General features: G+C 37.0%; 1 protein-coding gene across 2 annotated transcripts in view; it reads right to left on the reverse strand.

Moving 5' to 3' along the window:
- Window positions 1–24,678, reverse strand: part of UBE3D (ubiquitin protein ligase E3D) — a 166,926-nt gene that overhangs the window by 68,785 nt on the left and 73,463 nt on the right. For both annotated transcript variants that reach the window (XM_027551004.1, XM_027551005.1), the window contains one exon: window positions 1,000–1,138. In XM_027551004.1, coding sequence (XP_027406805.1) covers window positions 1,000–1,138 — 139 coding nt within the window. The remainder of the gene's footprint in view (window positions 1–999; window positions 1,139–24,678) is intronic.

Consider the following 24,678-nt stretch of genomic DNA (forward strand, 5'->3'; position numbering starts at 1 on the left):
GATAAATACAAACAGGTATGCCACAGCCAAAGTCTGAAATGTGTTATCAGGAAGACAATCACAAAGACAATCAATGTAACAGAATTCCAGGAGAATACAGTTGCAAATTCTTATGGAACAGTTATTACTATTTTTAACTAAATTCCTGAGCTGTAATTCACAGGAAAACCCACATCTTGTTTTAACACAGAGATGCACCAAACAATATCCTCTGATTCGGAAGTTATCTTAGGCCATCAGCAACTCTTCACAAGTAGAAACAACCACTCAGATTCACTCATTTCTCAGCAATGCATGTGGCCTGCTCACCAGCAGTAGAGGGCTTGGGAATATTTTTCCATTGCTGAGAGTTAGACATAAGCTCAATAACATTTGGTAGCTACAGGGTCACACCTGAAGTGACTAGTCAACATCTGAATTCTCATATGCCACCTTGGTGACAACTAGCTGACTACCAGGGAGGGGGTCTTCCTAGTGGTCAGTCTACATGTGATGTTGTTTGACCACATCCAATACCAGGAGCACAGATAAATCTCAGAGGAGGGAAGGACTGGGACAGAGGAAAAGAGAGTGGGTAGAACATGATCACTGTTAATCCTCCATTCAGCAATGTGACTGCAAGCTAAAAGCAGATGACACTAATGATGGCTGAAAATCCTTGTTCTAGGGCAAAGCTGGGAAAAGGGAAGTAGCATTCACAAGTGTCTTTGCTGAATGTTCTTGCCTTTTCTCTTGGAGGCAGGAAAGACGGAGATAAAGAGAACCAATCCTGGGGTTAGGGAGATATGGGTTTGGCCACTACTTGACAATTACCTTATCAGTTTTGAGGTTCCATTTGTCCATTTACTTAGAATGAGTCAGAGAAGGCAATACTTGCATTATGTTTATGATCATGTGAAAATGTACCTTTCCATGGGCTGTTCTTATGAAAGTCAGGATCCTTAAAACACAATGACAAGTCAAACTGAGAAATGACACCCTCAAGGAACCAGTCCTTACCTGGAAAGAATTCATACAGCGGAGGGATGGAGGCAGTGTGGCATTACTCTTCGACAGTATCAACAGCAGCTCCAGGCAGGTTGTAGAGGGCAGGGTGAGGGAGTGTACGCTGAGGTCATTTTCCCACAAGCTGGAGAGCCTGAAACACACAGATTTGTGCAACTTCGTCATTCCATTCAGCCAGAAGTATTTCAAAAATCTGATATAAGGAGAAAACTTTCTGCTGTGGGAGAGAAAGAGCAATGTACAAGAAACAGAAATAAAACGGTTATACTAAAAATTCAGAGAACATCAACAAGGCATTCTTCTAGTGCTTCTGATATAAAACAAATGAATAAGGCAATTTTTTTCAGGTCAACATCTCATACTCAAAGGTGAAGAGTCATATGAAATGCAGTCTTATTTGTGAGGGATCTATGCAGGGGGTGCTAATATAACACACTGAATGCTTCCTTTGCTCTATGTGCTGTCTCACATGCAGTATCTTGTTCAACCCCCAGATGCTATGACGTGGAACAATTGTTATCCCATCCTCCAGATGTAGAAATTGTTTCTGACCTGGATATGCCTTATGAAATATCTAGTTCTGCTTTTTTCAAATACTTAAAACGTGACAGAATCCTTTTATTAAAAAAGCTTGTAAAAGCCCTGTTCGTAATGCAAACAAGAGCAAAGCTGCTCTGTTGGAAGGGGAAAGGTCGGCAGGAGGCCTCACTTCATCTGCCACAGAGGCCCATGGGGCAGCTTTGCTACTCCCTGTGGAACCTACTCGAAATTCCTCTCACAGCAACATGAGGGAGCTGAGGGCTAGAAAAGCAAAGAGACTTGTCTGAAATGAGGCAGATGTTTAGAAAATACTATGGCTGGCTCTGGATCCTGATTTCCTAACTTCAGAATCAGAAGGTGTTCTCTATAGTTCTTGAATCCGGGACCCCCATCTAGTGCTTAAGCAAAGGGAAAATCCGGAAAGCATTAGGAGAAAACAACACAGTAACAAGAGTGCGAGTCTTACTCTTATCAACTCTTCTATTTACTCAAGTATTTCCTGCCTGAGCCCCTAACCAAAGTGTCTCTTATCACTGTCTTAATTTTTAAAGAGAAACGTATGTGTATATTAAATAAATATATTTCTCTTTATATACACACACACACATACATCACATACATATATATATATATATATATATATGTATTTGCCTTTCTCTAAACCTCTCTCTGTAAAGGCACCTTTAACGAAATCAATGGTGAATTCTGGAAGTTGAAAGAGCATCCGTGGTTGAGGGCATACAGGGTTAACGCTTTATGTGACAAGTCACAGCAGATGGTTTAGCTATATGGTCCACAGGTTATTAGGCTGATGCATTGTTGATGTGTGGTGGGGAGTTAACTCTTCTCTGAAGCATCTGTCTACTAGCAGGACTGGAATACAACACTGTCCACTTTCCTAAAAATGGCTGTTTCAGCAAGCTGAGTGCCTTTTCTGTGTTTTAAAAATTACGATTTTATGTTTAATGGCTGTGTTATTCTTTCCACTTTTACTAATCATATAACATTCCCATATTTCACGGGAAATAAAAATCTTGCTGTCTCTGGTAAAACCCCAATGTCATACTAATGCAGTGGCTTGCAGCTCAACCTCTCCTCCACCCTCCTTAGGCTCCATAAACCACACTGTTCCTTTTCATTCCCTGAACTGATTTATACTACACATCCTGTGTCTTGCTCAAACAGTCTTCTGAACCTGGAAGGTTGTTATCTTTCCTGGTGAACTTCTGTTCACCCTGCAAGATCCACTTAGGTATCACTTCCTTGGGGACATCCTCCTTTTTCCCTTACGAGAATTAACTACTTGCTTCACTCCACACTTGTACCTATTACAACACTTCACCACCACCCTCCTTGTATTCTTATCTGGGATGTGTCTACATCTTGGATTGATCCTAAATCAGACATGGAAACCACGGCCTATGGATTTCTCTAATTCTGCAGCTAGTGTGGAAATAAAGATTAGTGTTGTTTTTCCTCAGACACACCTAGGTATTGACTTTTTGCTGGCTAAAAGCAATAGCAATTTTTCACTTTTATTGTATATTCAATAAACAACTTAAGTTTTTAGAATCTATACCCCCTGGCCCATCACCCACAATAGGTCGTTTTATTCTTGAGTTGAAAGGAAGCAGTGGCGCCTGCTTTTCATTGTTGTGTTGTGGTTGGTAACGTGCCCGCCTCCCGCTTTGAGAGACAGAAATGTCCTTGGGGCAGGGGAAAATCTGTCTGCTCTTTGAGACCCTAGTGCCTCACACATTATGAGCCTTCCATCTGTGTTAGTTGAATGAATAAACCAGTGGGTCCTTTGGTAGAAAGTGTTTAGAGGTTTTGACCCTTTTTTTTTTTTGAGGGGTAGTGATAGTGGGGACCTTAAAGTATATACAGTAAACAGATATTTAAAAGGGAATCATTTTTATAGAAAGCAATGTTTTTATAATTTTCTAAATTTTGACTGTTCTTAGTCCATTGTTGTCACAGGGCTGTGTTACTTCTGTTTCTAAGCCAGGATTAGCTTTCTACAGTTCTTGTGGTGATAGCTTTTGAAACTTGCTATCCGCACAGGAGATAGGAGAAAATAGCCATTACCTTGTTTAATCATAGTATTAAAGAGCTACTCCTGTACTATAAACAGGTTTTTGCCAAGTGTGAGTATTTCAGTTCCTTTTTGTAAATCCATGACATTTCTGTTTAATTCAGCAGTTTTTCCTCAGGCAGGATCTGGTGACACTTTGCACCTGGCTAGAGGAGAAGACAGGGGAAGGCAATGGCACCCCACTCCAGTACTCTTGCCTGGAAACTCCCATGGACAGAGAAGCCTGGTGGGCTGCAGTCCATGAGGTCGCTGAGAGTTGGACACGACTGAGTGACTTCCCTTTCACTTTTCACTTTCATGCATTGGAGAAGGAAATGGCAACCCACTCCAGTATTCTTGCCTGGAGAATCCTAGGGGCGGGGGAGCCTGGTGGGCTGCCATCTCTGGGGTCACACAGAGTTGGACAGACTGAAGCGACTTAGCAGCAGCAGCAAAGCTATTTTTATCCTGAATTTTTTTTAAGTTTCTTGAAAGGGTCTTTGCTTTCTCTAAATTGGATCTTGCCTCAACAAGTAACTGCCTTGGAGCAGGAATGTCCCTTGGGGACTAATCTGCAAAACTTAACCCGGCTCATCCTGTAAGGATGTCCCAAGATGAAGGGAAAACTGCCACTTGGACCAGGGCTGCTGTAGCTCAGAGTTAAGGCTCCTGCCAATCAGAGATCATCTTCATGCCACTTTCACTTTTCATCATTTTCCACTCCTCTTTTGCCAGTAATTATATTTGCAGGAGTAAAGGGAAATGGTGAATCACACAAATAAATTGTTTTAGAACAGAGTTAGCTTATGGTGAGAAAGTGCTCTCTATATTTATGCCTAATTTGGACAGGTTTTAAGCCTTAGATTGCTTCTGAGTGCCGTCTCACCTGTGCCTACCCATTCAGAGGGCCAGGCACTCTCTTGTTGGTTGTTGTCTCTAACCTATAGCAGCCCTGAAAGGCAGACCCATTAAAGTTGAGGAAACCAAAGGTCAGAGAGTTTAAGTGATGGTCCAACATCACACAGCTAGTGGGTGATGGGACCAGGATTCACTCATGCAGGCCTGATTTCAGAGCCTGCTGTCTCCCCACGATGTCACACTGAGGACACCATAAGCATTGTATCCTCTCTAAGAAAACCATGAGTAGGACCAACGCCTGTTTTTTTGTATGTGAACTCTTTAGTTGTAAAAGATACAGTTGAAAGCATCTTCACATTTCTGTAGGAAGTTAGTTTATCGTTCTTAAGCTGCTGCTTTATTATACGTATATTCTAAAATGTAAGAAAAGTGTACATCCGTGGTGGATTCATGTTGATGTATGGCAAAACCAATACAATACTGTAAAGTAATTAGCCTCCAATTAAAATAAATACATTTAAATTTTTTTAAAAAAGGAAAAAAAAAGAAAAGTGGTAAGATGGGCATAGGGAAAACAGCCATATGCCATGGTAAGTGAAAAGAGTTCTACAGTGAGAAAAAAGAAATCAAGAGGTAACACAATAAATATAAGTGGTTATTTCCATGAGAGGAATATAATAACCTGGGTTTTACATTTTCTTCTTTCTTATTTTCCAAGTGTTATTTTTTATAATCAGAAACAAGTTATATTATGATGTTGATGTGATCTGTGGTACAGGAAAAAGAAATGTATTAATGCTGTTCTAAGGTGTCAACATACTGATAAATGGCTATGGTGTGATCCATCAAAGAGGACACTCAAATGGAAAATAAAATACATTAGTACTGTCTTGTCACCCACCAGCACGTCACCTTGGACAAGCCAAGTTTCCTCATGAGATCTTAGAGTTTACACATAATCTATCCAATGTATCCAGTCATCAAAATTTACACAAAAGGACACATTCAATCTCACAAATGATAATCATAGTGGAAAAAGACAGTAAGTTATACATGTTGTTAGGTTGATGCAAAACACAGAACCAAACATCAAATTGCCCACATCTGTTGGAACACAGAAAAAGCAAAAGAATTCCAGAAAAACGTCTACTTCTGTTTCATTGACTATGCTAAAGCCTTTGATTGTGTGGATCATAACAAACTGTGGAAACTTCTTCAAGAGATGGGAATACCAGATTACCTTACCTTCTTCTTGAGAAATCTGTATGCAGGACAAGAAGCAACAGTTATAACCGATCATGGAACAACGGACTGGTTCCAAATTGGGAAAGGAGAATGTCAAGGCTATATACTGTCACCCTGCTTATTTAAATTATATGCAGAGTACAACATGCAAAATGCTGGACTGGATGAAGCACAAGCTGGAATCAAGACTGACAGAAGAAATATCAATAACCTCAGATATGCAGATAAACATCACCCTTATGGCAGAAAGCAAAGAAGAACTAAAGAGTCTCTTGAAGAAAGTGAAAGAGGAGCATGAAAAAGCTGGCTTAAAACTCAACATTCAAGAAACGAAGATCATGCCATCCAGTCCCATCACTTTATGGCAAATAGATGGGGAAACAATGGAAACAGTGAGAGACTTTATTTTGGGGGCTCCAAAATCACTGCAGATGGTGACTGCAGCCATGAAATTAAAAGAGGCTTGCTCCTTGGAAGAAAAGCTATGACAAACATAGACAGCATATTAAAAAGCAGAGATATTACTTTGCTGACAAAGGTCCATCTAGTCAAAGCTATGGTTTTTCTAGCAGTCATGTATGGATGTAATGGTAACCCACTCCAGTGTTCTTACCTGGAGAGTCCCATGGATGGGGGAGCCTGGCAGGCTACAGTCCATGAGGCTGCAAAGAGTTGGACACGACTAAGCCACTAAACAACAACCATGATGTATGGATATGAGAGTTGGACCATAAAGAAGGCTGAGCATGAAAGGACTGATGCTTTTGAACTGTGGTGTTGGAGAAGACTTTTGAGAGTCCCTTGGACTACAAGGAGATTAAACCAGTCAGGTCTAAAGGAAATCAATCCTGAATATTCATAGGAAGGACTGATGCTGAACCTGAAGCTCCAATACTTTGGCCACCTGATGGGAAGAGCTGACTCATTAGAAAAAAGAGGCTGATGCTGTGAAAGATTGAAGGCAGGAAGAGAAGGGGACAACAGAGGATGAGATGGTTAGATGGCATCACTGACTCAATGGACACAAGTTTGAGTAAGCTCTGGGAGATGCTGAAGGACAGGGAAGCCTGGCGTGTTCCAATCTGTGGTGTTGTGAAGACTTGGACATGACTGAATGATTGAATAACAACAAAAAGTCATTGTGGTTTTGTATTGTTGAATTTTGCTGTTTGATATTGGAATACATTCCTAAATACATGTGGCTATGTTATATATCATTTTAATGAACATTTCTTGCTTTATGTTTTTTTGCTAATGGCATTGTTTACCATTGTTAATTTTATATTTTAGACTATAGAAATGGTGTTAGACAAAAAGCAGACACAAGTGATTTTTTTTAATCCAGTTCAAAATTGGTCATAAAGCAGCAGAGACAACTCACAACATCAACAATACATTTGGCCCATGAACTGCTAATGAAAAATACAGTGCAGCAGTGGTTCAAGAAGTTTTGCAAAGGAGATGAGAGCCTTGAAGATAAGAAGTATAGTGGCCGGTCATTGGAAGTTGACAATGACCAACTGAGAGCTATCATTGAAGCTGATCCTCTTACAAATACACAAGAAGTTGCCGAAAAACTCAATGTTGATTGTTCTATGGTCGTTTAGCATTTGAAACAAACTGGCCAGGTGAAAAAGCCTGATAAGTGGGTGCCTCATGAGCTGACTGCAAATCAAAAAAAAAAGTTTTTAAGTATTGTCTTCTCTTATCCTATGCAATAATAATGAACCATTTCTCAATAGGATTGTGAGATGCGAAGAAAAGTGGATTTATACAACAACCAGCGATGAGCAGCTCAGTGACTGGACCAAGGAGCTCCAAACCACTTTCCAAAGCCAAATTTGCAACAAAAAAAGGTCATGGCCACTGGTGGTCTGCAGCCTGTCTGATCCAGTACAGCTTTCTGAATCCTGCCAAAACCATTACATCTGAAAAGTATGGTCAACAGATCGATGAGATGCGCCAAAAACTGCAATGTCTGCAGCTGTCATTGATCAAGAACTGGCCCAATTCTTCTGCATGACAATACCTGACCTCAGGTCGCACAATCAACATTTCAAAGGTTAAATGAATTGGGCTATGAAGTTTTGCCTCATCTGCCATATTCACCTGACCTCTTGCCAACTGACTACTACTTCCTTCAAGCATCTCAACAACTTTTTGCAGAGAAAATGCTTCCACAACCAGCAGGAGGCAAAAGAAATGCTTTCCTAGAGTTTGCTGAATCCTGAAGCACGAATTTTTATGCTACAGAAATAAACTTACTTCTCATTGGCAAAAATGTGTTGACTGTAATGGTTCCTATTTTGATTAATAAAGATGTGTTTGAGCCAAGTTATAATGATTTAAAATTCAGTCAGAAACCTCAAATACTTTTGTACCAACCTCAAAGTTATTCATGTTTCTACACAATTACAAATATTTGTGTGGTATGTAAATCCAAAATTTACCTTTTTAGTCTACTCTTAAATTATTCTGTGATTTAACAATTTTTATCCCTACTGAAGCTCAGAAAGGTGAAGAATGTTGTCCTGGTCACACAGTCAGTGATGGAAAAGAAACTCAAGCATGTTTCTCTCTGTCTAAATTTCATTCTTCTTTTATTATATCTTAAACAAGTCAAAAGCATACTAGATATTTTTTTAAAAAATTCTACACACACACACACACAAAACTGAGAAATCCAAAGGCATATAACAGGATAAATTTTAGATATCTTAGAACATGTCATTTTTTAATAATTTGAACAGTCTTATTTTTTAAATCAGACAATCCAGCTGGAACTAATATGGCTCAAATTCCTAATATTCATCCTGTCCTTCTCCTCTCCCCTCCACTCTGCATTATACACTTTATTGGGCCAGGACTTATTTTTTAATGTTAAGATTTACATATTTTCTTTATAATTTTAATTGTATAAAGTATTCCTTTAATCATATGAAACATTACATCCGTGGATAAAGAGAGAAAGTACTACATGAAAAATGAAAATAGTTGTTTTAGAAAGTTAGAACTACAAGTAACTTTTCTCCAAAACTTGAGTTAATGTTTTCACTTGTTTTTGTTTTTTTTTTTAATTTAGGAAGAAAAGAGATCAAGAAGGAAAGAGGAAGAAAATTCAGTTTATCTTAAACCAACTATCAAACACATTATGTGTTATTTAGGGTTAAATAACACATAACATTGTTTGTGTTAACATTGATTAAGCCAAAGATGATACTTCAGCTCAAATATCAATACAAATTCTATTAATGATAGCAACATTTAAGCAACAGGATTATAATAATCCAGAATTATTTCTGGTATTTCCTACAAAGATATCATAAACCTCAATCACGTTAGACCTATAAAATCAACAAGATACTTCAAATGGAATAATGAACTAAAAATCAACTGAAACTTATTTCAATTTAAACTTGTGATTTTTAAAGTACTGGGAGAGGGCAAGTTTTCCTAGGAGACCAGAGCTGTCAACCAGGTAACCTTAGTCTAAGAGATCAAATGCAAGCAGAGGACACACCATCCTTATTTCCAAACTTTCGTCTTGCCAAAATTCCCTAGGGAAGAAACGGTGGCCTATCTATTTTTAAAGAGACAATGAGAAGGGAGAAAAAAGTCACCTCTAATAAAAATGGTGAAATTGAGACTGAATCAGACACCAATCAATATTAAGAAAAGAACCTGAGAAAATAGAAAGGTGATATATAGTCTTCTAGGAAACATAGGTCATTTAATGTAACAAAGGCAAAAATGACAAAATAGAGATGATATAGTGGAAACAGTGTCTGACTTTATTTTTTGGGGCTCCAAAATCACTGCAGATGGTGATTGCAGCCATGAAATTAAAAGACCCTTACTCTTTGGAAGGAAAGTTATGACCAACCTAGATAGCATATTGAAAAGCAGAGATATTACTTTGCCAACAAAGGTCCGTCTAGTCAAGGCTATGGTATTTCCAGTGGTCATGTATGGATGTGAGAGTTGGACTGTGAAGAAAGATGAGCGCCAAAGAATTGATGCTTTTGAACTGTGGTGTTGGAGAAGATTCTTGAGAGTCCCTTGGACTGCAAGGAGATCCAACCAGTCCATCCTAAAGGAGATCAGTCCTGGGTGTTCATTGGAAGGACTGATGCTGAAGCTGAAACTCCAGGACTTTGGCCACCTCGTGCGAAGAGTTGACTCATTGGAAAAGACTCTGATGCTGGGAGGGATTGGGGGCAGGAGGAGAAGGGGACAACAGAGGACGAGATGGCTGGATGGCATCACCGACTCAATGGACATGAGTTTGAGTGAACTCTGGGAGTTGGTGATGGACAGGGACGCCTGGCGTGCTGTGATTCATGCGTGGGGTGAGCAAAGGGTCAGACATGACTGAGCGACTGAACTGAACTGAATACCTCTACCAAAAATTACAATTATATCACGAATCCAACATACTGTATGGTATAAAAGAGCTCAACTTGAAAATATTTAATCTCATGTTTCTCATATTTTAGTAGTTGATTTGGACACTTCAGTCCTAAAAAAGATTTAAAAATAGACAATTAATGAAGTTGAAATATAATATTGTTTATATCTGTAGATTCTTAAAGTTCAATTTCAAAGCTATAACAATGATAGTCTCATTAATGTAAGCACTCAAGATATTAAATCAGGCAAATGATCAAAACTTGGTGCTAGAATCATTAAAAAAAAATACTACCATTTAAAACATAATTTGAATTCTTATATATTATCAAGAACACAAAATTCTGAAACAACGAAATATGCTGGCATAAAACTCCACCATATTTAAATATTTTAAAAGTACTAATTTCTAAAAATAGAACCTGAAAAATATACATACCAACAACTGTTTATAAATTTCAAAATAAGGTTCATTAAGTAATGAACAGTATTTCTTTGAAATTACAGTGTTTTCTTCGAAAATCACAGGAAAAAAATGAGCTTTTAAAAGTCAAAAATGTCAACACAATTCTTCAATTTCCTTTTAATTAAAAGGGCTCCAGAGAGAAGAGATTTTGGTACACAATTCCTAAAAGCTATGGCTTTCAAACTTTGCTCCTAAGACCTACAAGCTTGTCAAGAGAGGAATACAGACTTCTTATATGCGGAGAAATGGTCCTGCTTAAACAAGATACCAACAAAGCAATCTCAAAATTAAGTGTATTAATTCATGTCAAGAGATTTTGCTTTTTTATAAATGCCTGTAATACTGCAAGATACCAGTTGTTGAGAACACACAACTGGCATTATCCTTATCACTGAAGAAGAGAACTGACTCTATAAACATGCCTGGCAGAAATGTCCTAATTAGAAGTAATATCATTAAAGATGTCTTAATTTGAAGAAGTTCATCTAAAGAGGCCAGCTCTTCCTTCTGTTGTTTTTTTTTTTTTTAAACTTTCTGTCGTAGAAAATGTCAAGTATACAAAAGGATATCTGGAAGAAAACAAATTTAAAAATCTTATGTCATACTCAAAATTAAAGTCAAGATATACTAATGGCATAGGCGTAAAACAAATTGATAAAAAAGAATCTTTCCAGAAAAATCTAAGAAATTATACCAAACTCATAAACCATAAGAGATTTATATTTTTTAAAGTGGTATTGTTAAGGAACAAAAAAAATCTTTAAAAGTTAACAGGCAGAAGGCTTAAACTATTGTGATACAAAGAACTATTATATATTTATAAAAGGAGAACAAAAAATGCAAACTCATTTTTTAAAATGCTTTCAAGTAGTGCTTTCTAAACCATTTAAAGGTCACAGATCTACATAATATGATTAAAACTATGGACTCTCTCCCCACAACAGTGTTCACTTATACAAAGAGAACTTTGCACAGAATTTTGAGTGTTTCTCAGACCACCTAATTCCCCAAGTCCAATGACCTCCTTTCATAATCATGAAATCATACAATATATGGCCTTTTTTTTTTTCTGGCTTCTTTCACTTAGCATGTTTTTAAGATTCATGAATCCGAGAATAAGAATCACCATTTTTTAGGTTAAAGTCTGATTTCTAATTTACCATTTTTGATAAAAATACTTCAAAAGTTTCACTAATATTTGTGTTAGCATATCTTAATGAGTATAACCATTTAGAAAAAAAATTTTTAATAGCAATACAAATGTATGGTGACTATAAAAATATTGCCATCCTCTGAACAAATTTATACTATAATGAGAAATTATTTGTGAATGTTAAAATGAGGGAAGCTTGCATTTTTAAACCTAGAAAATAGAAAGATAGCAATACAATGTTTCTTGACAGTCAAACCAAAAAAGCTTATATTTAATTCATTTTAAAATAACAAAAATATCGATTCATTTCGATATTTGGCAAAACCAATACAATACTGTAAAGTTTAAAAATAAAATAAATTAATAAAATAAATTAACAAAAATATTTCATTTATAACTAAAGTACTTTTTATTATAGTTTTTAATTTAATTTTTATTTTCTATTGGGGTATAGTTTATTTTGGGAGAAGGCAATGGCACCCCACTCCAGTACTATTGCCCGGAAAATCCCATGGATGGAGGAGCCTGGTAGGCTGAAGTCCATGGGGTCTCTAAGAGTCAGACATGACTGAGCAACTTCACTTTCACTTTCCACTTTCATGCATTGGAGAAGGAAATGGCAACCCACTCCAGTGTTCTTGCCTGGAGAATCCCACGGACGGAGAAGCCTGGTAGGCTGCAGTCCATGGGGTCGCACAGAGTCAGACACGACTGAAGCGACTTAATAGCAGCAGCATAGTTTATTTATAATGTATTAATTTCAGGTGTACAGCAAAGTGGTACAGTTATACATATACATATATTCATTCTTTTTCAGATTCTCTTCCTACTTAGATTATTATAGAATATTGAGTAGAATTCCCTGTGCTACACAGTAGGTCCTTGTTGATTATCTGTTTCAAATTGTAGTGTGTTAATGTTAAATTCAAACTCATATTTATCCCCCCTATCCCACACCTTTCCCCTTTGGTAACCATATGTTGTTTTCAAAGTCTGTAAATCTGTTTTTATTTTGTAAATAAATTCATTCTTATCATCTTTTTATATTCCACATACAAGTGACATCATATGATGTGTCTGACTTTTTCTGACTTAACCTCGCTAAGCAAGAAGAGATAAGAAAGCCTTCCTCAGTGATCAATCCAAAGAAAGAGAGGAAAACAACAGAATGGGAAAGACTAGAAATCTCTTCAAGAAAATTAGTGATACCAAGGGAACATTTCAGGCAAAGATGGGCTCGATAAAGGACAGAAATGGTATGGACCTGACAGAAGCAGAAGATATTAAGAAGAGGTGGCAAGAATACACAGAAGAACTATACAAAAAAGATCTTCACGACTAAGATAATCACGATGGTGTGATCACTCACCTAGAGCCAGACATCCTGGAATGTGAAGTGAAGTGGGCCTTAGAAAGCATCACTACGAACAAAGCTAGTGGAGGTGACGGAATTCCAGTTGAGCTATTTCAAATCCTGAAAGATGATGCTGCGAAAGTGCTGCACTCAATATGCCAGCAAATTTGGAAAACTCAGCAGTGGTCACAGGACTGGAAAAGGTCAGTTATCATTCCAATCCCAAAGAAAGGCAATGCCAAAGAATGCTCAAACTACCGCACAATTACACTCATCTCACATGCTAGTAAAGTAATGCTCAAAATTCTTCAAGCCAGGCTTCAGCAATACATGAACTGTGAACTTCCAGATGTTCAAGCTGGTTTTAGAAAAGGCAGAGGAACCAGAGATCAAATTGCCAACATCCGATGGATCATCAAAAAAGCAAGAGAGTTCCAGAAAAACATCTATTTCTGCTTTATTGACTATGCCAAAGCCTTTGACTGTGTGGATCACAATAAACTGTAGAAAATTCTGAAAGAGATGGGAATACCAGACCACCTGACCTGCCTCTTGAGAAACCTATATGCAGGTCAGGAAACAACAGTTAGAACTGGACATGGAACAACAGACTGGTTCCAAATAGGAAAAGGAGTATGTCAAGGCTGTATACTGTTACCCTGCTTATTTAATTTCTATGCAGAGTACATCATGAGAAACGCTGGGCTGGAAGAAGCACAAGCTGGAATCAAGATTGCCAGGAGAAATATCAATAACCTCAGATATGCAGATGACACCACCCTTATGGCAGAAAGTGAAGAGGAACTAAAAAGCCTCTTGATGAAAGTGAAAGAGGAGAGTGAAAAAGTTGGCTTAAAGCTCAACATTCAGAAAACGAAGATCATGGCATCTGGTCCCATTACTTCATGGGAAATAGATGGGGAAACAGTGTCAGACTTTATTTTTCTGGCTCCAAAATCACTGCAGATGGTGATTGTAGCCATGAAATTAAAAGGCGCTTACTCCTTGGAAGAAAAGTTATGACTAACCTAGATAGCGTATTGAAAAGCAGAGACATTACTTTGCCTACAAAGGTCCATCTAGTCAAGGCTATGGTTTTTCCAGTGGTCATGTATGGATGTGAGAGTTGGACTTTGAAGAAAGCTGAGCACTGAAGAATTGATGCTTTTGAACTGTGGTGTTGGAGAAGACTCTTGAGAGTCCCTTGGACTGCAAGGAGAGCCAACCAGTCCATTCTGAAGGAGATCAGCCCTGGGATATCTTTGGAGGGAATGATGCTAAAGCTGAAACTCCAATACTTTGGCCACCTCATGCAAAGAGTTGACTCATGGGAAAAGACTCTGATGCTGGGAGGGATTGAGGGCAGGAGGAAAAGGGGACGACAGAGGATGAGATGGCTGGATGGCACCACTGACTCGATGGACATGAGTTTGGGTGAACTCTGGTAGTTGGTGATGGACAGTGAGGCCTGGCATCCTGTGATTCATGGGATCGCAAAGAGTCGGACACGACTGAGCAACTCAAATGAACTGAACTTCGCTTAGTGTGATAATCTCTAATCCATCCATTTTGCTGCAAATAGCATTATTTCATTATTTTTTATGTCTGAATAATATTTCATTGTATTAATACATAGGTATCACATCTTCTCTATCCAATCTCCAGTCAATGGACATGTAGATTGCTTCCATGTCAGTGTTGCAATGAACACTGGGGTGCATGTATCCTTTCAAAGTAAGGTCTTCTCTGGATATATGCCCAGAAGTAGGATGGCTGGGTCATAACGTAGTTCTATTTTTAGCTTTTTAAGGAACCTCTATAGTGTTCTCCATAGTTGCTGTACCAATTTACATTCCCACCAACAGTGTAGTAGGGCTCCCTCTTCTCCACACCATTCTCAGCATGTATTGCTTGCAGACATTTGGATGATGGTCATTTTGACTGGTGTGAGGTGATACTTCCTTGTAGTTTTGATTTACCTTTCTCTAATAATGAACACTGGGAAAGACCCTGATGCTGGGAAAGATTGAAGTCAGGAGGAGAAGGGGACGACAGAGGATGAGATGGGTGGATGGCATCACTGACTCAATGGACATGAGTTTGAGTAGGCTCCGGGAGTTTGTAATGGATAGGGAAGCCTGGCGTGCTGCAGTCCATGGAGTTGCAAAGTTGGACATGACTGAGTAACTGAACTGAAGTGAATAATGAGCAATGTTGAACATCTTTTCATGTGCTTTTTGACCATCTTATGTCTTCTCTGGAGAAGTGGCTATTTAGATCTTCAGCCCATTTTTTGATTGGGTTGTTTTTTGGATATTGAGCTGTATGAGCTCTTGTACATTTTAAAGATATCATAATCCCTTGTCAATCACTTTGTTTGCAAATATTTTCTCTCATTTTGTGGGTCATCTTTTCATTTTGTTTATGGTTTCCTTTAATGTGCAAAAGCTTTTAAGTTTAATTAGGTCCCATTTGTTTATTGTTGGGTTTTTTGGTTACATTATTGATATAAACATTCAAAACCTACAAACTTGCTTTAGTTAGTGAAAGAAACATGTATTTTCAGTGGAAGTATACTTTGGTACCAAAGTTCATCTCCTATTAACATCCCAGGCATCATCTTCAATTCTGCTTTCTAATATTTATAACACTGAGTTTTAGAAACTAGCAAAAATAAGTCACTGCTTCAGAATATGAAACCCTCCAAAATCAGGACCTAAGTGATGACTGCTAATCTACACTGATATGGAAAGATAGTCACAATGTTTTCACAAGTTAAAACACACACACATACACACACACACACACACAGAAGTAAAATAAAGAAAAATTCATACCGTTAAAATTAATTTCTGTAAAACAAAATCTTTTAACCATATCTTTTTGTGTATATATACATAAAGAGATATACACAAGGAGGAGTGCCAAAAATGTTAATAGCAGTCTCCTATGCAGACTGAAATTCTAAGAATTCTGCTTGCTTTCTTCAACTGTATTTTCCTGTATTGTTTTAAATGTTTACAATGAAAATGACTATTTTGATGATCCTATAAAAAGTTAAAGCTATTTTCACTTTGAAAATACATGAAACCTATTTTTGAATGTTTACAATAGGTGTTAACATTATATTAAGATATAGTTTTTAATGCAAGAAATCAAGCAAATCATCTTACAAGTACTTTAAATCTTTAAAAATGTACTGAAACTAACTTAATCAGTGGTCTTTTCCATGAAAAAAAGTACTCGAGATGGTAAATTTCGAATCCAAGATTTTCATCATTGTCAGCGTCACTCAAGTTATTCTAGATATAAAAAATTGTGATTTTTACAAACTGACATATTTGGTGGTTGCTGTTAATAGCACTTTGTTTAGATAACAACAACAACAAAAAAAACACACACACAAGTGATACTACTTGAGGTGACCTGAATAGATATATTATTAGGAGACAATAAAGAGATGTTAATAAAACTAGGGAGACTTCTTTTAAGTGCCACAGGAAAAAAGGTTGCATGAAAGGAACATAAGGCAAAATTATTTCAGGTAATTCCCATGAAGTCAGAACAAGGTAAAAGTCTGTATTATTTGCTTTTGTACTTTGCCAAAATAAAGAAGGGAATGTAGTTTCTTTGGAAAGTCAGTGTTCAACCCACCATCCATTCGTTTTTTAGTTACTTCCAATAAAATTATATTAACAGCCAATCTGCCTGGTGCTATGATCCCATTAGGTCATGTAACCAAAGCAGAGCCAGCCTAAGTCTAATCAGACCAAACAGCTGTTTTAACAGTTGGATTTCTCCAAAATTAAAATATTCTATTCCTGACAGTGCCTAGCAACTCAACTGTTACAACAGCTGCTCAAATTGAAGAGTTAAAACCAAGTGTACATAGAGTCTTCTTCCCATTTGCAACTGCTTTGAGATTCTTCCAGAATAGAAGTTTCTAAACTGAAGTTGATTTTGACATTTTCCCAACCTGTTTAAAGTTTTATGCTTGTACTGTATCTACCTCTGGCCTTCAGCCAACATTCCTGCCATCAGTATCTCTCTCAGTGTTTGCCCTCTGTCTCCTCTATGCTCTGCATCATAATTGCCAGCTGGTAGTTTGGTGCTTCCCTCATTAGAAATATTATCTGTGTGCTTCACACCCTTATTCTTTCTTCTCTGTACTGTCTCAGAATCAGAGGTGGAAACTCAGAAGTTCCCAGATTCCACTAAGTGAAATACTACTTCCAATGACTTACATTAGTACTCTTAAGGTTAATTGTTGAGCTAACACCCTTAAAAAACAATTCACAAATGCTCACTGGCAAGAAGTTCTCATTTTTGATCTGTCTTTAAAACTCTGCATTTGTTGCCATGATTTCACTCAGACGTGTCTGTTTGTTCAATTCTTTATACTCACCCTGTAACACAGAAACCTATCCACCAACAATCATATTATCAACAATAAGTTTTATCTGTCGATCCATCTCTCAACTTCACCTTTTTATCCACACATTCATCCATTTATCCACTCACCTTCTCCTCAAAAATTTCTGGAAAAAAAAAAAAAAATTTCTGCAAGCTGGGCTGAACACACCCAAGCTAAATTGACTGTGCTAAGTTCTTAAAGGCTGCAAAAGATCTTGTCCCTGATTTTGTTAACATTTGCTCTCTACCCTCACAAGGTCCTTACTCCCCATAATTGTACCACATCACAGATAATTTAAAATCTTAACTCTCAGGGTCTAAAAATAGATTCACTGCAGGACCCAGACTCATCAAACCAGCACATACCTACAAAGAAGCTGAACACGTTTTAAGACTGCAAAATTTTTCCTGCGGCAGCTTCGGCTCTTCTGCTGGGTTATGTACAGAGCGATTTGGGCACATTAATCTTACAAACATTATCCTTTTCATGGCCCTCTTCTCAGCAGGGAAGAGAGAAGTCAAAAACTTTAACAAGTACAGATGCCATAAGTGAAAAGTGCCCACAGACCTTGTATCAGGTAATACTGTCCTGGGGCAACTCAACTTCAATGAGGCACCAGAGTGCTCTGGGAAACAGGACTCTCGGGCTGAAAGCCCTTTAGGTAAGTTATGCACACCCTAAATTACCAGCATAGTAGAGTTAAATTTTTAATTAAAGGAGACCTTGAAACACTGGTTCTGATGTTATTATCCCCTTCCTATCATATCAGTGCTGAAGACACTAGCCCCAAAGTTTCTGTACTTTATTTTTGAATCAGTCTGCAGAACAGGATTCATTCTCCCAGCTTTCAGTATTGTTAGGATCAGTTTTGCTTTCTAGGGCTAAACATAGAAAAGTTTTCATTTTTAATAAGAGCTTAGATAAATAACCCTAAATCCCAAAGGGCCTCGTTAAAGCAGCCTCATAAAAGTTTTACACTTGCATATGAGTTTAGGGGAAAAAAAAAAAAAAAAAATCTGTCTACCTAGCGGTTTGAGCTCCTGCTGACTTCTCTAGCCTTGGGGAAGTTATTGTTGAAATTCATATGTCTTGCTATTTCAGATGATTTAAAGCAGTCTATTATGATAAATCACCATGAAATACACCAAATGAAAGACACTGTTCAAACAAAAATCTCAATTTTAAATACATAAAATACACACAATGCACTCATCCGTGTGTTTAAATAGCATTAGGGTTCTGGTACGGTACTCATCTAACCACATATTTTATCCTCAGAGCCTATGATGCAAAAACACATTTTGTATGAGGTGATCTATTTTCCCTTTTTCTTTAGGAGGTCATTTCAACACATTCTGACTTTACCCTGGAGAATTAAAGTCTAGGCAAGAAAGTTCCTATCAAACTGGAAAATAAATCAGTTGGAATAACAAGAACATAAGTAGTGGGCAATGTTAACATTTTATCACCTCCCTTCCAAGACCTAGAATGATCAAGACTGACATGGGATATATTTAAAAGGTGAGAGAATGATTGCAAACAGAACAGAATCTCATATGTTCAAACAATGAAACACCAGAAATGGCTGGTAAGTGCTTAATAAATATTTGTTGAACCAATTTTTAAAAATCATTTTTTGCCATTTTTATTCCATCATAGGACTATCCTCACTAGTACTGATACTTCTCAGACATTGGAATCAGAGATCAAGAATTTCAGCCTAACTCTAAACGTTTGTTCGATTTCAACAACAGAATCTCAAAATTAGAAACCTGAGAAAAATTAAACCCCCCTGCAATATTCCTAACATGTGACTGTATGGTCTTGGCTTGAATATCTCCCCAATTCTTTAAATTGAGTGAAATCTATGCTTCACAACCAGAGCCCTTCAGTAAATATCTAATCCTTTCTCCTGATTTTTCTCTAAGCTAAACATTCCCCATTTCCTTATATCATACAGATGAGTCTCATTATCATTCTAGTTTTTCAACTTGGTGACCATTTATTAAAATATCGCCACCATGATCTTCATCTTCAGAGCAGAATGAAAGTCTGCATAATATATCTTATGTTATCAAAATATTTCATGTATATCAGTTCATTCAATCTTCATAATAACATTCCAAAATTGGTTTCATTACATGAACTTTACAGACAAGTAGGCTGAAGTTCAAGAGTTTAAATGACATGCATATGACCTCACAAAAGAACCAAGACTCAGCTCCAGTTCCTCCAATTCCTGAGTGTTTCCATTACTCTTCTGAACCTCAGTCTTCCCAGCTATAAAATAGGGGTAATAATATTTGGCCTTTAAACATCAAAGCTTTCTTGTGAATATCAAATAAGATAATATATGAAAAAAAGCATAAAAGGTAGGCTTTTATCACTGAAATCATTCATATGTAGATAAACTCTGCTCTTTCAAGTACTTAATTTATGAGTGAGAAAAGTTCAAGTCACAAATGATATAAATGTTACTGCTTTTGTTTTCAGAATTTAAAGCATATGGCAACTAAATGATCCAGGAGTTTTACGAGACTCAGTCCTTAAAGATGTAGGAAAGTCACTCATCTTTTGGAGTTCTGAATTCAAAAAGAAAGCATTTTCCTGATCATTAAATATCAAAACAACAAACAACCCAATCAAAAAATGGGCAGAAGACCCAAGACATTTCTCCAAAAGACATAGAGATGAAAAGAGCCTCAAGATTGCTAATTATTAGAGAAATGCAAATCAAAAAAACAAAGAGATATTACCTCACACCTGTCAGAAAGGCTATTATCAAAAACTCTACAAATAACAAATGTTGGAGAGGATGCAGAGAAAAGGGAACCCTCCTACACTATTGGTGAACACGATGGAAAACAGTATAGTTGGTTTCACAAAGAAACTAAAAATAGAACTACCATATGATCCAGCAATTCTACTCCTGGGTATATATCTGGAAAAAAAAAACAAAAATACTAATTCAAAAAGATACACACACCCCAATGTTCACAACAGCACTATTTACAATAACAAGGACATGGAAGCAACTCAAGAGCCCCTCAACAGCTAAATGGATAAAGATGCTGTATGCATGCATGCGTGCTAAGTCACTTCAGTCATGTCCTACTCTTTGCAATTCTATGGACCATAGCCTGCCAGACTCCTCTGTCGATGGGATTCTCCAGGAAAGAATACTGGAGTGAGTTGCCATGCCCCAATCCAGGAGATTTTCCTGATCCAGGGATCAAACCCACATCTCTTATGCCTCCTGCACTGCAAGTGGATTCTTTACCACTGAGCTACCAAGGGAAGCCCCAGGATATGGTATATGTGTATGTCTATGTGTGTTTGTGTGTATGTCTATGTGTGCAGTAGAGTATTACTCAGCCATAAAAAGAGAAGGAAATTCTGCCATTTGCAGCAACATGGATGGACCTAGCGAATATTATGCTTAGTAAAGACAAATACTGTATGACATCACTTACATGTGCAATCTAAAAAATAATACAAGTGAACATATATGTAAAACAGAAGCAGACTCACAGATATAGAAAACAAACTTGTGCCTACCGAAGGGCAGAAGGTAGAGGAAGGAGCAAATTAGGGGCAGGGACTAACAGATACAACTACTATGCATAAAACAGATGAGCAACAAGGATATATTGTACAGCACAGGGAATTATAGCCATTATCTCATACTAATTTAGAATACAATCTACAAAAATACTGAATCAGTGTGCTGTATACTTGAAAGAAATATATATTGTGAATCAACATACTTCATACATGAGAAGAAAAAGAGTTTTCCCAGAAAAATTATGTTATTTTTGCCTGTACTGACCCTTAATATCTTGTCAGTTTGTAGACTATACTATATTATGGATTAATAGATTTTTGTGGACTTGACTGGAAATCTATTTGATATTTATAATATTAGTTCTATGAGAACTAAGTTCTATGAGAAATATCCTTCTAGTTCTAAGGAACTGCCTCAGAAAGAAACTTTTGGTATATACCCATTTATAGGTGAGAAGAGTCTGTCTTCACTTTTTTTTTGGCTAAAGCCCATTAAAGGTTTTCTAAGCCATGTTAGAATTATTTTAAAATATTATTATAGTCTAATTTTTCAAGAGGAAGTAGTAGTGTATATTCTAGATCTAGTTGTAGATCTAGAGCCTATCTATCTATAACAAATATGTCAAACGATAAGGTTTATTAAAAACTGAAAGAAAGTGAAAGTTAGTCAGATAGTCGTGTCTGACTCTTTGTGATCCCAGGCTCCTCTGTCCATGGGATTCTCCAGGCAAGAACACTGGAGCAGGTTGGCATTTCCTCCTCCAGGGGATCTTCCTGATCCAGGGATTGAAACTGCATCTCTCACATCTTCTTAATTGCACGCAGATTCTTTACTGCTGAGCCACCAGAGAAGCCCTCACTAAATATGTGAGAAAACAAATACTCTTTCACTGACCTAACCAGCCACATAGACAGAATCTTTGAACAGTCGGCTTGAATACAGATGCATGAATCTGGTAACTGGTCTTCTCTGCTGAGGACATTAGACAGTGTTCACATGAGGTTGATGTGAGCACATGTAACAGTATAGCAGGTATGAAGCTGGAGGTAGAGTATCTGGGCAGTAACAGCAGAAATAAGAAGACAAAACGGTACAAGACACTGACATGGACTATGCACCATTTCCTTTTGAGACTTATCCCAAACTGGATTACTGTTAAAGCTTGAGAAGTGTCTTAGACGTTAAAAAATAAACATTTTGCACAGTGAAACCAAAAGTACAAAGTAAAACCAGCTGTTTCCAAAAGGTTAACTTCAAGGAAACAGAATCTAACCTTAAGTTCCAGAATGAAACCCAGTATCCTGAATATCACTTTTATATGGAAGAATCAATCAATAACTTAGTGATGAGTTCACAATACTATACAAAACAGAACTAAAATGGAAATTGACTAGAATCTAGCCCTCAAGCCTCTTATTTCAAAAGAACGCATCATACATAGTTGATATCTATAGGACATTTCATCCCAAAACAATGAATTTCACCTTTTTCTCAAGCGCACATGGAACCTTCTCCAGGATAGATCACATCCTGGGCCATAAAGCTAGCCTTGGTAAATTCAAAAAAATAGAAATCATTCCAAGCATCTTTTCTGACCACAATGCAGTAAGATTAGATCTCAATTACAGGAGAAAAACTATTAAAAATTCCAACATATGGAGGATGAACAACACCCTGCTGAATAACCAACAAATCACAGAAGAAATCAAAAAAGAAATAAAAATTTGCATAGAAACGAATGAAAATGAAAACACAACAACCCAAAACCTGTGGGACACAGTAAAAGCAGTCCTAAGGGGAAAGTTCATAGCAATACAGGCACACCTCAAGAAACAAGAAAAAAGTCAAATAAATAACCTAACTCTACACCTAAAGCAACTAGAAAAGGAAGAAATGAAGAACCCTAGGGTTAGTAGAAGGAAAGAAATCTTAAAAATTAGAGCAGAAATAAATGCAAAAGAAACAAAAGAGACCATAGCAAAAATCAACAAAGCCAAAAGCTGGTTCTTTGAAAGGATAAATAAAATTGATAAACCATTAGCCAGACTCATCAAGAAACAAAGGGAGAAAAATCAAATCAATAAAATTAGAAACGAAAATGGAGAGATCACAACAGACAACACAGAAATACAAAGGACCATAAGAGACTATTATCAACAATTATATGCCAATAAAATGGACAACGAGGAAGAAATGGACAAATTCTTAGAAAAGTACAACTTTCCAAAACTCAACCAAGAAGAAATAGAAAACCTTAACAGACCCATCACAAGCACGGAAATTGAAACTGTAATCAAAAATCTTCCAGCAAACAAAAGCCCAGGTCCAGATGGCTTCACAGCTGAATTCTACCAAAAATTTAGAGAAGAGCTAACACCCATCCTGCTCAAACTCTTCCAGAAAATTGCAGAGGAAGGTAAACTTCCAAACTCATTCTATGAGGCCACCATCACCCTAATACCAAAACCTGACAAAGATCCCACAAAAAAAGAAAACTACAGGCCAATATCACTGATAAATATAGATGCAAAAATCCTAAACAAAATTCTAGCAATCAGAATCCAACAACACATTAAAAAGATCATACACCATGACCAAGTGGGCTTTATCCCAGGGATGCAAGGATTCTTCAATATCTGCAAATCAATCAATGTAATACACCACATTAACAAATTGAAAAACAAAAACCATATGATTATCTCAATAGATGCAGAGAAAGCCTTTGACAAAATTCAACACCCATTTATGATAAAAACTCTCCAGAAAGCAGGAATAGAAGGAACATACCTCAACATAATAAAAGCTATATATGACAAACCCACAGCAAACATTATCCTCAATGGTGAAAAATTGAAAGCATTTCCTCTAAAGTCAGGAACAAGACAAGGGTGCCCACTTTCACCATTACTATTCAACATAGTTTTGGAAGTTTTGGCCACAGCAATCAGAGCAGAAAAAGAAATAAAAGGAATCCAAATTGGAAAAGAAGAAGTAAAACTCTCACTATTTGCAGATGACATGATCCTCTACATAGAAAACCCTAAAGACTCCACCAGAAAATTACTAGAACTAATCAATGAATATAGTAAAGTTGCAGGATATAAAATCAACACACAGAAATCCCTTGCATTCCTATACACTAATAATGAGAAAACAGAAAGAGAAATTAAGGAAACAATTTCATTCACCACTGCAACAAAAAGAATAAAATACTTAGGAATATATCTACCTAGAGAAACTAAAGACCTATATATAGAAAACTATAAAACACTGGTGAAAGAAATCAAAGAGGACACTAATAGATGGAGAAATATACCATGTTCATGGATTGGAAGAATCAATATAGTGAAAATGAGTATACTACCCAAAGCAATTTATAGATTCAATGCAATCCCTATCAAGCTACCAACAGTATTCTTCACAGAGCTAGAACAAATAATTTCACAATTTGTATGGAAATACAAAAAACCTCGAATAGCCAAAGCGATCTTGAGAAAGAAGAATGGAACTGGAGGAATCAACCTACCTGACTTCAGGCTCTATTACAAAGCCAAAGTGATCTTGAGAAAGAAGAATGGAACTGGAGGAATCAACCTA

The sequence above is a fragment of the Bos indicus x Bos taurus genome, chromosome 9 (assembly GCF_003369695.1).
Source record: "Bos indicus x Bos taurus breed Angus x Brahman F1 hybrid chromosome 9, Bos_hybrid_MaternalHap_v2.0, whole genome shotgun sequence".
NCBI classification, from domain to species: domain Eukaryota; kingdom Metazoa; phylum Chordata; class Mammalia; order Artiodactyla; family Bovidae; genus Bos; species Bos indicus x Bos taurus.